The following is a 22,086-nucleotide window of genomic DNA, read 5'->3' as shown; positions in this document are numbered from 1 at the left end:
GGAAGGCCGGCTGCGGTAGGTGGGACCAGGCTTCTTAACCACGTCTCATTCCCCTCCCCACAGCCCGGCGAGGAGGGGGACGAGGAAGGGAACAGCATCCGTCTGGAGTGAAGGATGAGCCGCGGGCACGTCGTCGGTGGTCCAGAGCTGCAGAGTGCCTACGGTGCGCCCGCCTCTCGCGCGCTCCTCGTCTGCGTCTGGCCGCCCGCCCCGCGGCGCGCGGACCCGGGACAGCCGCGCTCGGGCTTTGGGAGGACGGAGACCGGGGCCGGAGCTGCAGGAGCCGCGGGCCTGCGAGGCCGGGTCCCCAGGGAGCCTGGGGCAGCCTCGCTCGCTCCCTCCCTCCTGGCAGGAGCCGCCGCGGAGCCTGCCGAGCGTTTCCTGCAGCAGCCGGCGCTGGGACGCGGCCGGGGCCGAGCTCTTCCCTGTGGCCCCCGGGCTGAGCGGCTCCCCGGACCCGGCTTCTGCCAGGTGACTCAGTCACCCCGACCCCGGCCCAGAGGAGGCAACTTCTACGGAGGGAAAACTTAGATTCTGCTTTAGCATCCAACTCCTTTCGCTGTGCAAGCTCTGCGGAACCCCAGAGGGTGTCATTTTGCACTTGACCAGTATTTGAGAAAAACTGCAGGGACTCGGTGGCGTCGAGAAGAATCTTGTAAACTTTGGGGGCGGGGACATTTTCTTGGAAGTGACAAGTGGCCTCCGACCTGCAGTTCTGGGCCAGTGACGTCATCCTCGGATCAGCGGTTCTGAAGGGTCTGGCCGCAGCCAGCGGACCAACACCAAAGACCCCAGGAGAGCCATGGAATCCACGCTGGCAACATCCAGTTCCGCAGCCTGCCCGGTCACCTTCTCCCACGTCTTTGGTCAGCAGTGCCAACTTATGGAAGCAGGTAGGAAGCGTGTCCTGGGGGCAGGGGGTGCTCTCCAGGGGCCTCAGGGCTGGAGGCCCATGTGTCTCTCACCTGTGATGTGCTGTAATTTGGAATGTGAGGTTCAGCTAGCTAGCGACATGCTTGCCAGGCACGTCCACTTTAAAGTTTCTAGGACGTGCCAGGGGACTGAATTGCTGCCTGGACAGGCAAGTGAGGCACCCTTTGATCTCACCACCTCTTTTCTTTGTGGCTACCTGGAGGATGTGGGAGGGTGCGTCAGGAGGGGTCTGATGACACAGGGGCTGTGGTAACATTTGGGGGCAGGTGCCAGCCTTAGACAATATAGTTGCCTTTCTGTCCTCTTGTCTCTTTGCTGCTAAACCTCTGCTGCTAAGAGTGGTGGTTAAGCCATGGCATTCTGAGTGCCACTGGAGTAACAGATATTCCTAAGAGAGTCTGCCCCGAGCAGCATCTCCCAGCCTTGGGCTCCACTGTAGGCATTCCTCTCTAGCCTTGGCTCTTCATAGAAACCTCACCTTTCTTGCAGAATGGAAAACTTGGTGTGGGCTGCAGCCTTACCCTGGGCCAGCCATCTTGCTAGTTCGTGCAATCAGCTGCAAAGAAAACTGGAATGAAGGGAATAGCTTGGTGCAAATGGTCACTGTGGTGGAACCCACAGGCTGGTGCTTGATCCATGATTTCAGTTGTGTTGGCGTCATAAGACATAGGCTGCCTGCTTTCTCGGAGTTCATTCCTACTGGTGGGCAAAGGGCCATGTGTTTCCTCAGTGGTTTCCTGCACTTGTGCTGTGGACCTCTGGAAGGTGGTGAGGAGAGCACTGCATTTAGGAGTCTGGGGCTTGAGTCGGTGTCAGTGGTGGCACAACCTTGGAAACGGCAGACCCTACCCCTACCCCTTCCCTTGGGAATCTGTCTCCGGCTGCAAAACAAGAGAACTGGACTTTGAGCTGCCTGGTCCCTCCAGGCCTTAGATTCTGTGAACTCAGAGGAGCCCAGTGCAATGGAGAAAGTGAACTTGAACAGTGTTCAAGGATACGATATATTTGCACAAGGTGGAAGCTCATAGACTAAGTGAATGAGATCTCTCGGGTGGACTGCCTGGCTTTGAGTCCCAGCTTCACCTGGTAGAAGCTGTGTGACCTCAGGCATGTTACTTAGCTTCTCTGTGCCTATAAAGTGGGGATAGTAGGCACTGCCTCACAGAGTCATTGTAGAGATTCAGCATGTTAATGCACACATGGAAAGCCTTAGGACAGAGCCTGGTGCCTAGCCAGCACAGTTTTAGTGTCAAGTGTTTTTTTAATGTTTCTAGGAGGTGTGGGGGCTTCCCAGGTGGTACTTGCTAGTGGTAAAGAACCCGCCTGCCACTGCAGGAGGTGTAAGAGACTTGGGTTCAATCCCTGGGTCAGGACGATCCCTTGGAAGAAGGCATGGCAACCCACTTCAGTATTCTTGCCTGGAGAATCCCATGACGGGGGAGCCTGGTGGCTACAGTCCATAGGACTGGAAAGAGTTGGACATGACTGAAGCGCCTTAGCACACACAGGAAACAAGGAGGGCTCTGGGCAGGCATCCTTCCAGGGCCTAGTCAAGGCATATCTGTTTGCTGAAAGCATAGCTGCCCACGGTTATAGAAGATCAACGTGCTGCTCACCACCCCCGCCCCATGGCAGTTTAATTCTGGTTTGTCTCCCACTCTATATACTCAAGGAATATTTGACCTGCAATAGCTTAAGTGCCTTTACTGCTGTTATACATAAGAAGGAGGACTTGAGGTTTTTCTGAAGTTTCACACACCTTTCTGCTTCTCTGGAGTTACTGTGGGAAGGCAGATGATAGATTTCTAGAAGACCTCAGCGCTGTCCCCTGTGGCTTTATCCTCTAAGCTTTTGGAGGCATCCAAGCCTAAATCAGGTCATGGAATTCTCTGTCTCCTTAAAAGAAATCCTTTACGTCAAGCAAGCAGTGCAACATGGAATAATAATGACCAGCAGTCTCAAGGGAGAGCTCTCTCCCTGAAGACAGGCAAGGAGAAATAATTAACCTCCAAGTCAAAAGCCCTCACTCAGTTAGGTGAAGGGGGTTGAGAGCAAACACTGAGATGTCTCCAAGCAAGGCATTTGTAGTCCCGTAGGTATCGCAAATGAGATCTTAAATGAATGTGAAAATGATTCCATGACTCCAGGGGCTCACAGGGGCTCTGTTCATCACATCCGTTCTCAAGTGAGAGACACACATATTCACTGAGTACCTACTATGTGCTTCTTCTGCACAATGCCAGGAACCACCGAGTCTAAAGGTAAGTTACAGCCTTTATGTAAGTAAGATGATGATCTAGTTAGCGGTAAATGTAAAAGCATGTTGAAGAAAAGAGAATTATGTAGATTGTGACTTTTAAATGTTTCTGAACAAACATTCCTATATATTTTACATAAACTCTCTTAGCTTTCAAAAATCTTAACCAGGTCATGTGAAAGGGCTCAGGCCTGAGAATTGGGCTCAGACACGTGCTTTCTTCCTGGCACTTTTGATGCTACATGGTGTCTTGGTTTTTTCATATCCTATGCCATTTCACCATACACACATCTTTGTTGCTTCCGGAAGCGTTTAGAGTGGATCTGAAAGTCCTAGGAAGAACAGAGTTCCCACTGTGTGTCCAGATCCATCGCACCTGATCATAGTAGGGAAGATCACACCTGCCTCCTCTTCACGGCCACCTTGTAGGGAGATGCGTATTTCCTACTTAATGGGTGAAGTTTCAGTTCAGTTCAGTTCAGTTGCTCAGTTGTGTCCGACTCTTTGCAACTCCATGAATCACACCACGCCAGGCCTCCCTGTCCATCACCAATTCCCATCCATTGAGTCAGTGATGCCATCCAGCCATCTCATCCTCTGTCGTCCCCTTCTCCTCCTGCCCCCAATCCCTCCCAGCATCAGTCTCTTTTCCAATGAGTCAACTCTTCACATGAGGTGGCCAAAGTACTGGAATTTAGATGTTGGCAAAGGTGGGATTTAAACCTTAGCCCACCCCAAAGCCCGTACCCCAAAAAGGCAACCCCATGGCTTCTGCAAAGAGTTTTTTTTTTTTTTAATCTATGTCTGTATTTCTGAAGGATTTGGAGGAGAGAGTAGCATTTTGAGTCTTTCATGGGCTTTGATGCTGTTGCTCACCCTTTTCCATCTCCATGGTCTCACACCCCACTTCAGAATGGGTCATACTATGACATTCTCCTCTCTTTCTAACCCCCAACTCAAATTTCTTCCCCTTTCCTTTGGCCCTAAAATGGCAGGTAAGATGTTAATCTGGCCAGGCAAGAATGGCTGACGGGGCCACCATTCTCCAGTCTTCCTGCCTGGCCTTCTTCAGGTGGGAGCCTGAAGCCACGTTCCCACTAACTGACCTCATAGTATCCTGCATCACTCTGGCTTCCAGCTATTTCTTGCATTTTACTGAGAATGTTGGCAGACACTCTGCGGGGATGTACTGTATAGACTCAAGCTGGCGCACTGCTGGTCTCTGTAGCTCAATAACTCCTTTTTATCTCCTCCTTGGACCCCTTCCCAGGTGACGAAGTGGTAAAGAATCTGCCTGCTGATGCAGGAGACACAAGAAATGCAGGTTTGATCCCTGAGTCGGGAAGATCCCTGGAGAAGGAAATGGTAACCCACTCCAGTATTCTTGTCAGGAAAATGACAGAGGAGCCTGGTGGCCTACAGTCCATGTGTGTGTGTTAAGTCACTTCAGTCGAATCCGACTCTTTGTGACCCTATGTACTATGGCCTGCCAGGCTCCTCTGTCCATGGGATTCTCCAGGCAAGAATACTGGAGTGGGTTGCCATGCCCTTCTCCAGGCCTACAGTCCATGGGGTTGCAAAATGTTGGACATGGCTAAGCACAAGCACGCACATCCTTGGGCCCCAAAATGTTTGACCAAGTTGCCACTCTGACCCTGGCATTTGGTTCTGTCTCTGCTGAGGGCTCTTGACTCATCGCTCAGCCTAGCATTCTGTTGTTTGGGGGACTCCAGCTTGCAGGTGAGGGCTTCTGGGGTCTTTATATCTTGCTGGGACTTGCTAAGCTACCCCTGTGTCATCCTGGTTGATTTCCTACCTGTCCCATTTGAGTGGAAAGCATTTCTACAGGGTTACTGTGCTTGACCAGAAGGATTAAAGTCATTCTGTGCAGTATATCCTGCTGACACTGCAGGAATCCAGGCCCAGCTCAAGGGGGAGGGTGGATGGGAGGAGAGGGCATGAAGGTGACAAGACCTGATTACCTGGGTGCTACTGTCGTGCATACCTCTGAATTGCAGCTCAGAAGTCACCCTTAAGGTTTCCTATTTGCACCATCAGTTCTGGATCAGCCCCCAGCTCCTTACCATGCAAAAACTCAAAATAAATGCAAGTCATGTCTGCCTGTCTGTCTGACAAGTCAGGTTGGTACCTGGAGCCAGGGTCTGATCATCTTTTGACTTTACTGCCTTGTTTCTTCTGAAGGCTGTCAGCTGAGCCACCTTTCCTGCCTTTGAACAATATAGGAATCCATCTAGGTATACAACCTATATGTACTTGAAAGCCACTTGCCTTGTAACCAGGAGAGGAGAGAACTAGATTTATGGCATCTGCTGTGAGGTGAGCATGTTGGTGGTTTTGCAAAAATTAAACAGATAAACATGAGCCAAAAGGAGAGTCTTGCTTCCTATCTTTTCAGCTATGGGTATGGGAACACAGCTTTCAAGTTTCCATTTAGATCCCCAAGGGGTGGTCATCTAGGACCTGCCTGGCTGTTTCTCCAGTGTGAATAGTATGTTTTGACATTCGAGACAAAGAATTACCATAGTGACTACTGGCGATTGAGTATAACCATCAGTTCAGTTCAGTAGCTCAGTCGTGTCCGACTCTTTGTGACCCCATGAATCGCAGCACGCCAGGCCTCCCTGTCCATCACCAACTCCCAGAGCTCACTCAAACTCACGTCCATCGAGTCGGTGATGCCATCCAGCCATCTCATCCTCCGTTGTCCCCTTCTCCTCCTGTCCCCAATCCCTCCCAGCATCAGAGTCTTTTCCAATGAGTCTACTCTTTGCATGAGGTGGCCAAAGTACTGGCGTTTCAGCTTTAGCATCATTTCTTCCAAAGAACACCCAGGACTGGTCTCCTTTAGAATGGACTGGTTGGATCTGCTTGCAGTCCAAGGGACTCTCAAGAGTCTTCTCCAACACCACAGTTCAAAAGCATCAATTCTTCTGCACTCAGCCTTCTTCACAGTCCAACTCTCACATCCATACATGACCACAGGAAAAACTATTGCCTTGACTAGATGGACATTTGTTGGCAAAGTAATGTCTCTGCTTTTGAATATACTGTCTAGGATGGTCACAACTTTTCTTCCAAGGAGTAAGCATCTTTTAATTTCATGGCTGCAGTCACTATCTGCAGTCATCTTGGAGCCCCCAAAAATTAAGTCTGACACTGTCCACTGTTTCCCCATCTATTTCCCATGAAGTGATGGGACCAGAGGCCATGATCTTCATTTTTTGAAAGTTGAGCTTTAAGCCAACTTTTTCACTCTCCTCTTTCACTTTCATCAAGAGGCTTTTTAGTTCCTCTTCACTCTCTGCCATAAGGGTGGTGTCATCTGCATATCTGAGGTTATTGATATTTCTCCTGGAAATCTTGATTCCAGCTTGTGCTTCTTCCAGCCCAGCGTTTCTCATGATGTATTCTGCATACAAGCTAAATAAGCAGGGTGACGATATACAGCCTTGACGTACTCCTTTTCCTATTTGGAACCAGTCTGTTGGTCCATGTCCAGTTCTAACTGTTGCTTCCTGGCCTGCATATAGGTTTCTCAAGAGGCAGGTCAGGTGGTCTGGTATTCCCATCTCTTTCAGAATTTTCCACAATTTATTGTGATCCACACAGTCAAAGGCTTTGGCATACTCAACAAAGCAGAAATCGATGTTTTCCTTGAACTCTCTTGCTTTTTTGATGATCCAGCCATAGCAGATACTTATTGGGTGCTTATTTTGGGATTGTTGTTATGCTAAGTGCTTACATGATATCTAGTTTCATCCTTGTCACATCCTCATAAGGCAAATGAAATCATCCCCATTTTATAGATGAGAAAGCTAAGGCCCATAAATCCTGAAAGATGATGCTATGAAAGTGCTGCACTCAATATGCCAGCAAATTTGGAAAGCTCAGCAGTGGCCACAGGACTGGAAAAGGTCAGTTTTCATTCCAATCCCAAAGAAAGGCAATGCCAAAGAATGCTGAAACTACTGCACATTTGTACTCATCTCACACGCTAGTAAAGTAATGCTCAAAAGTCTCCAAGCCAGGCTTCAGCAATACATGAACCGTTAACTTCCTGATGTTCAAGCTGGTTTTAGAAAAGGCAGAGGAACCAGAGATCAAATTGCCAACATCCACTGGATCATCAAAAAAGCAAGAAAGTTCCAGAAAAACATCTATTTCTGCTTTATTGAGTATGCCAAAGCCTTTGACTGTGTGGATCATAATAAATTGTGGAAAATTCTGAAAGAGATGGGAATACCAGACCACCTGACCTGCCTCTTGAGAAACCTATATGCAGGCCAGGAAGCAACAGTTAGAACTGGACATGGACCAACAGACCAACAGGTTCCAAAAAGGAAAAGGAATACGTCAAGGCTGTATATCGTCACCCTGCTTATTTAGCTTGTATGCAGAATACATCATGAGAAACGCTGGGCTGGAAGAAGCACAAGCTGGAATCAAGATTTCCAGGAGAAATATCAATAACCTCAGATATGCAGATGACACCACCCTTATGGCAGAGAGTGAAGAGGAACTAAAAAGCCTCTTGATGAAAGTGAAAGAGGAGAGTGAAAAAGTTGGCTTAAAGCTCAACTTTCAAAAAATGATCATGGCCTCTGGTCCCATCACTTCATGGGAAATAGATGGGGAAACAGTGGACACAGTGTCAGACTTAATTTTTGGGGGCTCCAAGATGACTGCAGATGGTGACTGCAGCCATGAAATTAAAAGATGCTTACTCCTTGGAAGAAAAGTTGTGACCATCCTAGACAGCATATTCAAAAGCAGAGACATTACTTTGCCAACAAATGTCCATCTAGTCAAGGCAATGGTTTTTCCTGTGGTCATGTATGGATGTGAGAGTTGGACTGTGAAGAAGGCTGAGTGCAGAAGAATTGATGCTTTTGAACTGTGGTGTTGGAGAAGACTCTTGAGAGTCCCTTGGACTGCAAGCAGATCCAACCAGTCCATTCTAAAGGAGACCAGTCCTGGGTGTTCTTTGGAAGAAATGATGCTAAAGCTGAAATGCCAGTACTTTGGCCACCTCATGCAAAGAGTAGACTCATTGGAAAAGACTCTGATGCTGGGAGGGATTGGGGGCAGGAGGAGAAGGGGACAACGGAGGATGAGATGGCTGGATGGCATCACCGACTCGATGGACGTGAGTTTGAGTGAGCTCTGGGAGTTGGTGATGGACAGGGAGGCCTGGCGTGCTGCGATTCATGGGGTTGCAAAGAGTCGGACATGACTGATCAACTGAACTGAACTGAACTGAAGGCCCATAAAAGAAAGGAAAGTTAGTGTTTGATCCAGGATTCGAATTCAAGGCATCTGGATCCCAAGTATCTACTCTTTCCTGTTCTTCTATCTAGACTCTGTCAAATTTCCCAGCTCCCCTGGTAATTTATCTCCAGAAATGCTTATTGAACATTCATGCCAGAAAATGTTCGCTGAATGAATGTGGAGTCTGCAGTAACCAGAGGTACCAAAGATAAATACTCTCCATCTTCCAGGAGTTTGTAGCTTAATGTGGGAGTGGCCTGTGTCTTCACAATACTCTTCATAGCACGTTGTGTTGTGATTCCTGTTCCATCAGTGCCTTCTTTATGAGACCCTCAGCTTCCTGAGTTTAGGAAACGTCATCTTCGTTGCCTTGGAGTCCTCCAGACCTCAGATGATGTTCTCAACAGGAAGACATTGACAGGTCTGGGTTAAGTCAAATCCTTTTATAGGATGGCTGTCAACCCCGTGAGAAGCTGTTAGCACAGTAAAATGGTGCTTGTGGAATCTGGCAAAGCAAAACCATGGTTATGGTCACTCTTCTTCTCAAGACTGATTCTTCATAGCCCTCAAGTGAGCTTGTGGAATCAAGGGCGGTGGGGAAAGCGGTTTATCCCAATAGTCTCTTGGGCTGATCAAGTTGGGTACTTTAAAAAAAAAATAATTTTGTTTATTTTTGGCTGTACTGGGTCTGCACTGCTGCTCGTGTCTAGCTGGAGTGAGGGGCCATTCCATAATTGCACTGTGGGCTTCTTCTTAAGGTGGCTTCTCTTCTCGTGGAGAACAGGCTCTAGGGCCTGTGGGCGTTGGTGTTTGCAGCTCCCAGGCTCTGGAACACAGGCTCAGTAGTTGTGGCACACGGGCCTAGTTGCTCTGAGGCATGAAGAATCTTCCCAGATCAGAGATTGGAGACGTGGATTCTTCTTGGTTGTCAGATTCTTTACCACAGAGCCAACAGGGAAGCCGTCAGGTTGAATACTTTCAGGGCACAGTCCTAAGATGGCAGAGGAATAGGATGAGGAGACCACTTTCTCCCCAACAAATTCATCAAAAGAACATTTGAATGCTGAGAAAATTCCACAAAACAGCTCCTGAACGCTGGCAGAGAACATCAGGCCCCCAGAAAAGCAGCCCATTGTCTTCAAAATGAGGTAGGACAAAATATAAAAGATAAAAAGAGGGACAAAAGAGTTAGGGATGCAGATCCGGCCCAGGAACGGAGTCTTAAAAGAGGAGAGGTTTCCAAACACTAGGAAACCCTCTCACCAGCGGGTCTGTGGAGAGTCTTGGAATCTCGGAGGGCAACATAACCGGGAGGAAAAATAAATAAATACATAAATAACCCCCCCCCCCCCCGCCAGATTACGTGCCTAATGGCAACTCCCAGCAGAGAAATACCCTAGACATTCGCATCCGCCACCCAATCTGAGGGAGCTAACGTGAGATAGCAACCAAAACTGTGGGATAGCCAGAGAGAGAGAGGGAAAAAAAAAAAAAAAAAGCTTGAATACTTTCAGCTCCAGGCTCTTCAAGGCAAAGCAGTTTATTGCTGGGCATTGTGCACAAAAGAGGTGGTACCTGCCACTCACTGTCTTCCTCCAGCATGTCCTCTGTGCCTAACCTTCCATCTTCAGTTTAAAGATAGGGTTTTCTCAGTATCCTGGTGATCTCTTTAGGGTGTAAGTACTGTCAGTGACACCCCTGGGTCATGCCTTGACCTCAGGGGTTCCCACCAATGGTGCTTGTTTGAGAAGAAAGCAACAGGGATGAGCTGGTCCTTACATGCTTGGAATAAGCAGCCTGTATAAAAGCCCCAGCCTCTGAGCAGCATGGTCTTCCCACTGTTGTTTTATCAGAAGCAGAGCTTGGTTTCTAATTGGTCTGTTTCTTCAGAGACTTACTCATCAAAGGCAGGGACACATGGTTGTAAGATCTCAATTGTTTGGGTTCAAAACTCAGTTCTGCTATTCACTAGCTGTGTGACTTTAGGCAAGTACCTTAATCTCTCTGTGCTCTGATCTCCTTATCTGTAAAATGAAGATAATGGTTTACTTCATAGGGTTTTGGGGCCTGACAATGAGTTCATATGTATGATGTGCTTATCACCATGCCTGGCACTGAATACGTTTTGTATAAACATCTGCTGTTTATCTTAGCTCAGGTTGTTGTAACAAAATGCCCTAGACTGGGTGACTTAAGCAAAAATCATTTTCTTCTTACAGTTCTGGGGACTGCAGTGTCCAAGATGAGGCAGCCAGCAGGTCTGATGTCTGGTGAGAGTCCTCTTCTGGGTTTGCAGACAGCTGTCTTCTCATTGTGTCCTCACATGGTTGAGAGCAGTGAGAGAGCAGGTTCTCCTATCTCTTCTTGCTGCTGCTGCTGCTGCTGCTAAGTCGCTTCAGTAGTGTCCAACTCTGTGTTACCCCAGAGGCCGCAGCCCGTGAGGCTCCCCCGTTCCTGGGATTCTCCAGGCAAGAACACTGGAGTGGGTTGCCATTTCCTTCTCCAGTGCATGCAAGTGAAAAGTGAAGGGTGCTAATCCATTCACAATGGCTCCACCCTCAGGACCTCATCACTCCCCAAACTCACCACCATCATCAGGTGAATTTGGAGAGGACACAGTTCATAACACTGTCATTATTGCTGTTTCTTATTAGCACATCTGCTGTTACTGAGACAAAGTTTACAATTAAATTAAAACATTCCTTATGATCATGTCTTTCAGACTTGTAAAAAGTTCCTACTGATCCCTTGGCTAATCATTACAGTTAAAACACACACACACACACACACACGCACACGCACACGCACACACACACACACACACACACACACGACTCTTTCTTTTACTCCTAAGGTCAAGAATCAACAGTCCATGAGAACTTCCACCCACCACACAAAAGCGTGTTTGTTTACAAAAGGTCTCATTGGACCCAATGTACCTGGAGCAGTTCCTATCTCTCTTTCTGACATAATTATCAACAGTGTCTGCGTTCATTCTCCAGCATGTCCTCATTCACATAATAAAATATAGGGTCAGCCTTAATAAGGGGCAGCTGAATAAATAAAATTCAAATGTTAGTTGAAATAAGGAGTATCTGATCTTGGAGGAAGCCTTTTAAAGTTAAGAGACAGTCAGTGCAAGAAGCAAATGTTTGCTTTGGAAATAGGGGCCAGAAAAGTCAGGTGAGCTGGGCGCCACTTCTCAGTTTCTGGGGAGCCATGTCCCAGCTCTTATTCTCCAAGAGAAAGCCAGAGTCCCGATATTTCCATGAAACCTCCCAGTTCTTGACTGTGTATTACTAGATGAAAGACTGTGGATTCCAGAGGGTCAGACTCTGACAGCTGTGTCCTGTCCATGGGCCACCAGTTGACAGTCTCTGCTTCAGGCCCTCCTTTCTCATCAACAGGACTCTGATTTCGGTTCAGAATCTGCTTCCGGTGTGAGTGGTAGGCCTACTATATGCTGTCCCATTCCCCTGCCTTTCCTGGAGTAAATGTGAGTAAACTGAGAGGCGTAGATTGAGGCCCCGACTTCGGTCTATATTCTCTTGCATAGCTTCCTGGAGCCGAGGACTGCCCCAGGCCTCAGGACTTCAGAGCCCTTGTTTCTGAGATACCCTTCGCATTGCAATAAATTCACTTAACTTGAGCTATGGATGTTTCCTCCCTCATCTTAGTCTTAGGAACCTGGAGAAGACTTGGTAGCAGATAGAGAATAGAAACAAATAGAAGCAACATAGTCTGTAGGGTCCAAGACAATCCAGTTTTTGATGTGAGGTTGTGCCAGTCTGGAGTGGGCATTTGGGAGCTATCATGGAACCATTAGTGCACTGTGCCCAAGCATCCCAGGTTGGGGGCATCAGTAGTGGATCAGTCTCTCTGCTCTTGATGGTGGTGCAGAAGGCCAAGAGGGGCCAAATCTAGGTTTGGTGAGTTTGTGGGCATAGCTGAGTAACTGGGAAAATGGCCTTTTGTAGAAAAATACATTAGAAACCCTGCTGTGCCCTCAAGTTTGCTCTTTAGAAAGTTCTGGAATTAAATCACTGGTGGGTTTCTCATTGGAAGGTAGCTTAGGTGGGAAGAACCCACCAAGAATGGGGCTGTTAAGGTGCCTTTTCTTGCCCAGGGCATGCTTAGTTTTCAGACTTGATCTCATTCTTGGACTTGTTCTCATTAGGTCCTATGTGGTTACTTACTCCAGCTTCTGAAAAGCTTAGAGTTAATTTCCCTCTTCAGGCCCAATTGCTCTAACAGATAAACTTTACATTGAGGGCAAAGCTTTTACCCAGACAAGCTTCCTCTTGTTGCTCAGTCGCTAAGTCATGTCAGCTCTTTGCCACACCACGAATGGCAGCATGCCAGGTTTCCCTGTCCTTTGCCAACTCCCAGAGTTTGCTCAAACTCGTGTCCATTGAGCCAATGATGTTATCTAACCATTTCATCCTCTGCTGTCCTCTTCTCCTCCTGGCCTCAATCTTTCCCAGCATCAGGGTCTTTTTCAATGAGTCGACTCTTTGCATCAGGTGCCCAAAGTATTGGAGCTTCAGTGTCAGCACCCGTCCTTTCAATGAATATTCAGGGTTGATTTCCTTTAGTATTGACTGGTTTGATCTCCACTGTCCAAGCTCCCTCCGCCCTTCTCCAAATGAAATGGAATGGCTGTAGGTGTAAAAAATCTGAAGGAAAATCACATTCCTCTGTGAGGATCCTCCTCTGATGTGGCTGGTGGGTGAGTAAAGCCCCGCCCACAGTGGGAATTGCCAGACAGCAAAGCGTGAGGCAGGTTTCTATGCAGGTCAAAGGGAAAGTGAAAGTCACTCAGTTGTGTCTGACTCTTTGCGACCTCATGGACTATACAGTCCATGGAATTCTCCAGGCCAGTATATTGGAGTGGGCAGCCTTTCCCTTCTCCAGGGGATCCTCCCAACCCAGGGATCGAACCCAGGTCTCCTGCATTGCAGGCAGATTCTTTACCAGCTGAGCCACAACGGAAGCCCATGAACACTGGAGTGGGCAGTCTATCCCTTCTCCAGCAGATCTACCTGACCCAGGAATTAAACAGGGGTCTTCTGCACTGAGATATCAGGGAAGTCAATAGGAAACCTCAAGGCAATAGGATTGCTTGAAGTCTTAAAACCAATGTGATGTTTCCACTAGGGGAGATTGTAAAAGTCCTGCTGTAAAAAACTGTGAATGTGTAAAAATAATATAACAATGATGTACTAGGATTCCCACCTTTCCATTCCTTCTCCATCTGTTATAGTGGTGACATTTGGACCTTGACAAATAACCCATTTATAGTTTTGTTATAGTCTTAAACCTATCATTCTTTTGGACATTAACTCTCTTGACCAATTCCAATCTCATCTGTCCTTCTAAGGATGTAAGGACTGAGCTGGATGAAACAGACACAGTCTTGTTTTTTTCCCAGAAAGGTAAATGTGCTTTCATTGGTCCTTTATATTAACTGTCTTCCCTAGTGCCCTATTTACTTTTTGTTTTAATCTGTAGAGTCCAGTGTCAGTGCCATGAGAGGAGGGAGACCCAGCCTTGAACATCAGAGGAACCATCATCCAGTGGTCTCCCATCTAAGGAAGAAGACAAAGCCATGAGGTAGCCAAGTACCCAGGCTGGGCTCCACTTGCATCTCAGGACTTCTTGAAACTTGAAATCTTCTCTTCAGTCTTCCTGAAGTCATTATCAGTTACCCATAGTGAGGACAAGTTAAGATACTTGAAGAGAGGGCTGGTTAGAGAGCAGGAGTACAGGGAGAAGAGGGGAGGTTGTTTTCCTCCCTGCTAGTCCAGAGAGCTAGAGGGGTGATGTGATGCAGGAAGAGAGCCAATTTTGGGAGAGATGGTGGCTTGGCCTTGTTTCCTAGGTTAGAAGTGAATCTAAAAAGGAATTTATGCAGTGGGTTCTGAATTTCTGCAGTGACCGCAGCCCTATTTGGGAACCCCAGGGGAGACAGGACTCCAGAGAGTAGTCAGAGCTCCCCAGCTTTGGTTATAAGAGACATGTGGGCCATCCCTCGGGGCTCTGGGAGACCCAGGTGTCTACCAGGGAACACAGAAAGATCTGTTTGGGGACAGGGCAGAGCCTACCACCTGCTCAGTGCTCCATATGAAGCTTCCTGCATGGAAGAACTAGGATTTGGTCTAGCCAGAGGAGTGGAGGCTGGAGAGATGGGGCAGAGCTGGGATGTGTCCTGGGATGCTAGAGAACACACACCGTCACCAGCACAGAGGAAATCTATAGCATAGAGACAGGTAGAAAAGGAAATAGTCCCCTAGAAAGAGAACCCTCATACCTCCTTCCAGCCTCCAATGGTCAGCACACCCACTGCCAGTTCAGCAGTGGAATATTGACTAGAGAAAGCCAGGGTTTGAAGAGTTGCATTCTGGAGACCAGGCCAGTGATAGGTGAGATGATCATATGTGGTTGGGACCAGGAAGGACTATAGAAGGGTCTCCACATTTTTTAGTATCACTGTATCTAGTGTTACTAAATTAGACCAATTGGGTATAGATATCTAGGTTGGCTTATTCTTCTCTCAGCATTTTGGGTATGACATTTTTCAGGCTTCTATTGCTGCTGTTGACCTATATTAATTTTGGAGCTATTTCTCTTTTAGGGTATCTTCCTTTTCTATGAATTCGTTTTTAAAATATTTGTCCTGGAAGCTATGTAGTTTTACTGCATGTCTGGCAATGGATCTAATTTTATTCATCCTGTTTGGGGTTTGTGCTTCTCAGGTCTGAAAATTGATGTCTCAATTCTAGAAAATATTAAGCCACTTGTTTCTCTGAACACTGATTCTCTCCCATTCTTTCTATCCTCCCAGCCTATCTTAGAAAATATTGAGAGACCTGAGTTGAACTTCTCCATCTGACTTCTTTTTCATCTTTTCCATTTTTGTCTTTTGACTGCATTCTGGATAATGAATTAAACACTATCTTCTGGGTTCATTAATTTTCTTTCTGGCTCTTCTAATCTTCAGCCTAATTGAGGCAATCAATTTTTCATTTAATGTCTTTCTTTTTTGGCTATGCCACATGACTTGTGGGGTCCTAGTTCTCCGACAAAGGGTGGAACCTGGTCTCCCTTTTCCAGTGGAAGCAATGTCCACAGAGAATTCCCCATTTACTGTCTCTCTTTTTTGAAACTTCTTGAAGTTCTATTTGGGTAGTTTTCAGATCTTCCTGGTATTCATTTTACCAAAGTGATCTCTTGTCTTATTTGCTCTTGATTTTATCTTTAATATATTTAACCATTTAAAATCACACTTATCTGCTAAAGGAACTTGATAAATCCATTTCTGACATTCTTGAGTGCAGTTCTTCTGCTTCTCTCTTGATTCATGTCCAGAATAGCTTGTGACCTCTTGTACTTTGTACGTTTGGATTCTGAGCTCATGTTTGGGGTTTATCAGTGAGATATCATGTTATTGTAGGTAATATGAATTTTTGAGCTGGGAATTTCCTCAATTCTCCCAAGTAGTATAAATTTAAACCCAAACCCATTTGATGGCCATTTTGGGATAATGAGCAATTAAGAGATCGCCCTCTCTCCCACCTCAGTCCAGGACTCAGACCCTGTCTCCCTTTGCTTCTGTGCAGGACCCTTATCCAAGTCCCCTCATTCCTCTAAGGCTTCCTGATGGTGAAGTCCTTTAATACTGGTTTGTGAGGGGGTGTGTGTGAGTGAGTGAGTGTGAGTGAGTGTGTGTGCGTGCGTGTTGTAGTTCTGACTCCTCTAATCAGTATAACCTGAGGCCGTGTGACCTCCCCCATGTGCCAGTGCACCTCTAGCATCCACTTTACAAGACCAGCAGAGGCCTCTGAGCGGCCCAGGTGTCAGCGCATGCCATCACTCTGCTTTCAGTTTTGCATCTCTTGGAGGGTTTGCTGGATGTATTCATTTCCTGTGGCTGCTATGACGAATTACGACACACTCAGTGGCTTCAACAACACAAATTTATGCTCTCACCATTCTGGAAGCCAGGAGTCTGAAATCAGCGCCACTGGACTGAAATCAAGGTGTCACCGGGCTGCGCTCCCTCCACACTCTAGGGCAGCAGTACCCAATCTTTTCTGGCACCAGGAACCGGTTTCATGCAGTCCAGTTTTTCCATGGACGGTAGGGAAGGGATGGTTTGGGGATGACTCCAGCACATTACATTTATTGTGCATTTTATTTCTATTATTATTACATCAGTTCTACCTCAGATCATCAGGCATTAAATCCTGGAAGCTGGGGACCCCTGCTCTAGGGGAGAAGATGTTCCTTGTGTCTTCCAGAGTCCTGTGGCTGCTGACCTTCTTTGAAATCATGGCCATATCACTACCATGTTTGTTTCCATGGGTACATCGCTCCTTCTTTTCTCTGTGTGTGAGATTTCTCTTTCTTTTACTTATAAGGACATTGGTGGTGGCACTTAGGGCTCACCTGGATAATTCAGAATATTCTCTTATCCTAAGTTCCTTAACTTCATCACATCTGCAGAGAGCGTCTTTCCAAATAACACTTCTAAATTCTAGAGATCTTTTGGGGCTCCATTGTCAGTCTAAAATGAAAGTGTTAGTCGATCAGTCATGTCCAACTCTTTGTGGCCCCATGGACAGTGGCCCACCAGGCTCCTCTGTCCATGGGATTCTCCAGGGAAGAATACTGGAGTGGGTTGCCATTCCCTTTTCCAGAATATCTTCCCAACCTAGGGCTCAAACCCAGGTCTCCTGCATTTCAGGTAGGTTCTTTACTATCTGAGTCACCTGGCAGCCTACCCCAGTAGATTTCCCTGACTCCAAAAGCTGAACTTTGTATTTATAAGGATGCTCATTATGTTTCCAAATGTTTTGTAGCATTTTTTTTTCTAGTCCACCATATCTCCTGGAAAAGAAATACACCAAATCAGTTCAAGGCTGGAGAGAGAAATGCACAACCCGCTGCGGTGGCAGCTGCTCAGAGGCCAGAAGTTGAAGGTGTTAAGGTATAACACCTTAGGTATAAGTGCCAGGGGTGGCACTTCTAAAACCCTGTGGGACAAAAGGCTGGGCTTAGCATATACTCAGAGGACACTGTTCTCTGGAATAGTTGAACTGGCCTGAATTCCCCTGACCCAGGGGTCCTCAGACTGAGCTGCAGACTGTTAGCTCCTGTCAGATCAGCAATGGCATTAGATTAGAAATAAAGTGCACAGTGTACGTAATGCAGGTGAATCATCTCAAACCCACCTCCCCCAGGCCCACCCCTGCCCTGGTCCATGAGAAAACTGTCTTCCATGAAACCAGTTCCTGGTGCTGATAAGCTTGGGGACCGCTGCCCTGGCCCACCTCTCCCCAGGCTTCAGTGTGCTTTGGCCTATTCTAGGCTTTGTGTCTTGGCTTTCTTGTCTGTGCAGCTGATCCCGGTTTCTGCTCCCTCCTGATCCTTAACATCTTCCATTCTGACAGCCAGTAACAGACCTTGAGTCTGTTCCTAATCACTCCCTTTGCTTCAGTGACTGGATCAGATGTATGCCCTACAGTGTCTTGGGAACTCACCCTGTGAGTTCCACTCTGTGTCAGCCTGGCATCACCAAAACCAGCACCAGGCAAGACCAAAGCTGAGCATCATTGCAGAGTATGTCTCCTCTGCAGCCAGCAGTGTCCCACCCACAGGAGAGAGCCTAATGCATTCCTGAAAATTCTCTCCTGATGCAGATCTCATTCCTAGGGACCGTCAGGCAAACTGACCAAAAGTGTATGTGATGCTGCTTGTGACTGTCGGGAAGACTTACCAGCTTGTGTGAAGACCAATTGCAAAGCAAAACCTGCACCCTCTTAGGTGATGACTGGAGTAGTTATTGTGTGTGTGTGTGGCTTCCTGGCTCCATTAACTCAGAGGGAAGAAATGTCCTGCGTGGGTGGCTTTTGTTCCTACCTCTCTTGAAGTTGTGTTCCTATCCTAAGTTTGTGGCTGAAACATTGAAGAAGAATGTTTTTCACGAGTGGAATTCCCCCCCGAGAGGTCATATCTTTCACGAAATGGACCACAGGGCACTCCCTCTGGGCTGGAAGTGCATTTCTTATCTCTCCCACCAGTATTAGTGGTCAGTTGGCTATGTCTCCCCACACTGAGATTGACTGACCCCTGTGGAATACTCTTGGGAGCTGTGCCTGGAGTTTGGCAGGGCAGGGTCGTGGGCTTAAGTTCAGTATTACACCAACAGGCACTGGCAGAGAAGACCCCTACTTGGGGTTCCAGGCTCAGCCCTGACACAAGCAGTGGCAGAATTTGAGGCAAGCCTTCTGAAGGATGTGTGTTGGTGTGCTTCTGTGTGTGTGTGTGTGTGTGTGCTGGGGAGTCAAGGATTTCTGGAATGACATAGGCTGACATCCACCTGTGTCCCTGCTGCCCTCAGGTCCAGGCCCTCCTCTCTGGGAGGAGATGCTAAAGATAACCAGTTCCCAGAGGCACTGGTATTGTGTCTTCATCCAGAGGCCCTTTCACAAACCAAAGTTTTGGGGGCCTCGTCCAGTTTCTGTGATTGTGATTCTCATTCTGTCTGCCCTCCGATGGATGAGGATAAGAGGCTTGTGCAAGCTTCCTGATGGGAGGGACTGGCTGTGGGGAGAACTGGGTCTGGCATCACCGACGCAATGGACATGAGTTTGAGCAAATTCTGGGAGCTGTTGAAGGACGGGGAAGCCTGGTGGGCTGCAGTCCATGGGGTTGCAAAGAGTCAGGCATGACTGAGTGAGTGAAAAATAACATCCAGTTTCAGGGATTTGCTGGTGGTTCAGCAGTGAAGAATCTGCCTGCAGTGTAGGAGATGCAGGTTCAATCCCTGGGTCAGGAAGATCCCCTGGAGGAGGAAATTGCCAGTCCAGTATTCTTGCCTGGGAAATCACATGGACAGAGTAGCCTGGAGGGCTGCAGACCACGGTGTCACAAAGAGTTGGACATGACTGAGTGACTAAGCACACACATCCAGTTTCACAATGTTTTCTCAGAAGCAAAGTTGACTTGGTCAGGTGGCCTTCAGGTTGGATTGTAGGGGAAGCTTAATTTTCCAATGAGAAGTTTCTGAGTGGGGTTGGGAGTATCTTCTCCAATGGTGACAGTTTTTTTTTTTTTAAATTTAGATGGTAGTTTGAGTGCTCAAACTGAGTGAGATGATAAGATTGTGTAGTTCATTGTGAAAAAGGTTGTGCTCACCCTTAAGTAGAGTTGATTCTCTAGAAGATTCTTTGGGATCTGAAGAAAGTAATGTCCATAAGCAAATTTATAACACAGATTTGCAGTAAAGAAAGAAGAAGGAATAGAAGACCAGGCAAACAGCCTCTGCTCTCAGCTGACCTGTAGAAATTGAATAATTTAGATGAAAGAAAGCCCCAGGCACATTTTAGCAGCTGGTAGATTTTTTTGCTTGAGACAGAGTTTCTGGACTTTGTTTTTATATGAAGACATAGTTTATTTTTAGGTCCATCAGGGAGGCGTCAGGTGAGTAGCTGAGAAAGCTGGCCTGCTAGGGAAACAGAGCCCCCATCATCATGTTATCCTGTGGCCTAGAAAGACTCTCCTGCCTGCTCTAGCATGAAGGACCAGCCAGTTGCCTTTGAGGGTAGTGTGAAAGGTCACAAGAAAGTTGGAGGTTTTCAAAGGAGGACATGCCTTCTTGCACAGAGCCTATTGCTGTAAGCCCAAGTGGCCCTTTGGCTGAGAAAGCTCCAGCTGAAACAGCTCACTCCCCTGGGTACTAAGTGTTCATTAAAAATCCCAGTTTGTCAGGTGGCACCACCCTGGTTGTCCCCAATTTGAACAAAAGTCCCTTTGTGACCGCTAACACTTGGGAATAGACCTTGGAGCCACATGGAGGCCAGAAGACAGCCAGGGGAGAATCACAGCATTTCTAAGTTGGTCACTGATAGAAGATCTCAGCACAACCCAAGCAGAACATCCGCTCTTCCCTCGTTTCTCAGTCGACTCAAGACTCGTGAGGCCTGCATGTCGGTTTCAAGGGTTGTGAATTTCTCCAGTGGTGAAACATCCCCAGCCAGGATGCTGAACCATAGAATTTGTTGTGCTTGCAGAAATCTGTCCTGGCAGGATTTGTGCTCGTCCCAAACAGTGTAATTGACAAGAGTTGCTAAGGACTTAGGTGAGCAGAACTTAAAAGTTTTCAAGGCCAAAGAGAGAAGGGACAAGGCCACTGCTTGGGATGCCTCCTTGAATGAGTACTTCTGGTTCTTCTGATCTGTAGACAGATGAAATCAACAGATATATAGCAGGTGCTTTACCTATGAGATCTCTCCATGAATGAAAAGATGGGCACTTGGGTGTAAAAGTTACTTATGCAAATGCTAGGCGAGCAAGAATCCTAGCATTCTGCCTTGACGTTGTTGTGAGGTTGGTTGACACATCATTTAGTTGCACTGGTTTCTTGATGACAACAAAATATGTGTCTGCAAGGCTAAATACAATCCAGGGAGCTTGCAGGTATTTTCAACTAATAGCTCTTTGTTTGGGTGTCTCTCCCTCCTGCGATGCCTGATGATAAAGTATCTGTAAATCTGAAAAAGGATGTGTGCTGTTTTCTGGGGCAGGGGGATAGGAGGGGCATAAAGTTTTTCCCCTCTTGGCAGGTGAGGAGAGGGAGGGATGAGTTTATCCTTGGAGGATGGAAAGATTATGAATGAGGGAGAATCTTCCTGGGTCTGTTCTAGCTCAGCCAGGTTCTTTCCCCCTAAATGGTCTTATTGCACCCTGATTAATTATTGCCCACCTGTTCCTGCACCCATACTTTCTTCAGAGAATCTCAAATCAATATTCAATGCTTGGGCTTATTCAGGATAAAATGTCTTTCTTGGCTTCTTATGATTAAAGCCTGGTTTGAAAATGTAGTGGAACTAATTAAGCATTTATGAGAGGAGGAGAATAGTTCTGTCAGTCTTTTGGAAAGATTCAGTTTGAGCTATACCCTGTGAGAATAAGGGAGGATGGAAATCGTGGGGGTGGGAATGTCGAAGGAAGAGCAGAAGCAGCTGTGGGCCCTGGTCTCTGGTTTGGCTCTATGGAAGTCATTTCAAATGTTGAGGCGTGTGGAGCCCTCACTTAAACCCAGATGATGGTTGTGAGTTGGGATAGCCGGACATTAAACTAGCCACTTTATTTTTTATTTTATTTTTTTCCTTTTTTTAAAAAAATTAATTTTACTTTATTTTGCTTTACAATATTGTATTGGTTTTGCCATACATTGACATGAATCAGCCACGGGTGTACATGAGTTCCCAATCCTGAACCCCCTTCCCACCTCCCTCCCCATATCATCTCTCTGGGTCATCCCAGTGCACCAGCCCCAAGCATCCTGTATCCTGTATTGAACCTAGACTGGTGATTCATTTCTTACATGATAGTATACATGTTAGAATGCCATTCTCCCAAATCATCCCACCCTCTCCCTCTCCCTCAGAGTCCAAAAGTCCGTTCTAAACATCTGTGTCTCTTTTGCTGTCTCACATACAGGGCCATCATTACCATCTTTCTAAATTCCATATATATGTGTTAGTATACTGTAGTGGTGTTTTTCTTTCTGGCTTACTTCACTCTGTATAATCGGCTCCAGT

General features: G+C 47.0%; 1 protein-coding gene across 1 annotated transcript in view; it reads left to right on the top strand.

Moving 5' to 3' along the window:
* Positions 1-212: 212 nt before the first annotated feature.
* Positions 213-22,086, top strand: part of KAZN (kazrin, periplakin interacting protein) — a 1,331,681-nt gene continuing 1,309,807 nt past the window's right edge. Inside the window, exon 1 of the mRNA XM_069545947.1 lies at positions 213-893. Within this exon, the coding sequence (XP_069402048.1) occupies positions 803-893 (91 nt within the window). The 5' untranslated portion in view covers positions 213-802. The remainder of the gene's footprint in view (positions 894-22,086) is intronic.

Source organism: Ovis canadensis, chromosome 12 (assembly GCF_042477335.2).
Source record: "Ovis canadensis isolate MfBH-ARS-UI-01 breed Bighorn chromosome 12, ARS-UI_OviCan_v2, whole genome shotgun sequence".
NCBI lineage: Eukaryota > Metazoa > Chordata > Mammalia > Artiodactyla > Bovidae > Ovis > Ovis canadensis.
Note: the sequence above shows the minus strand (reverse complement) of the source record. Positions and strands in the feature narration are given on the sequence as shown.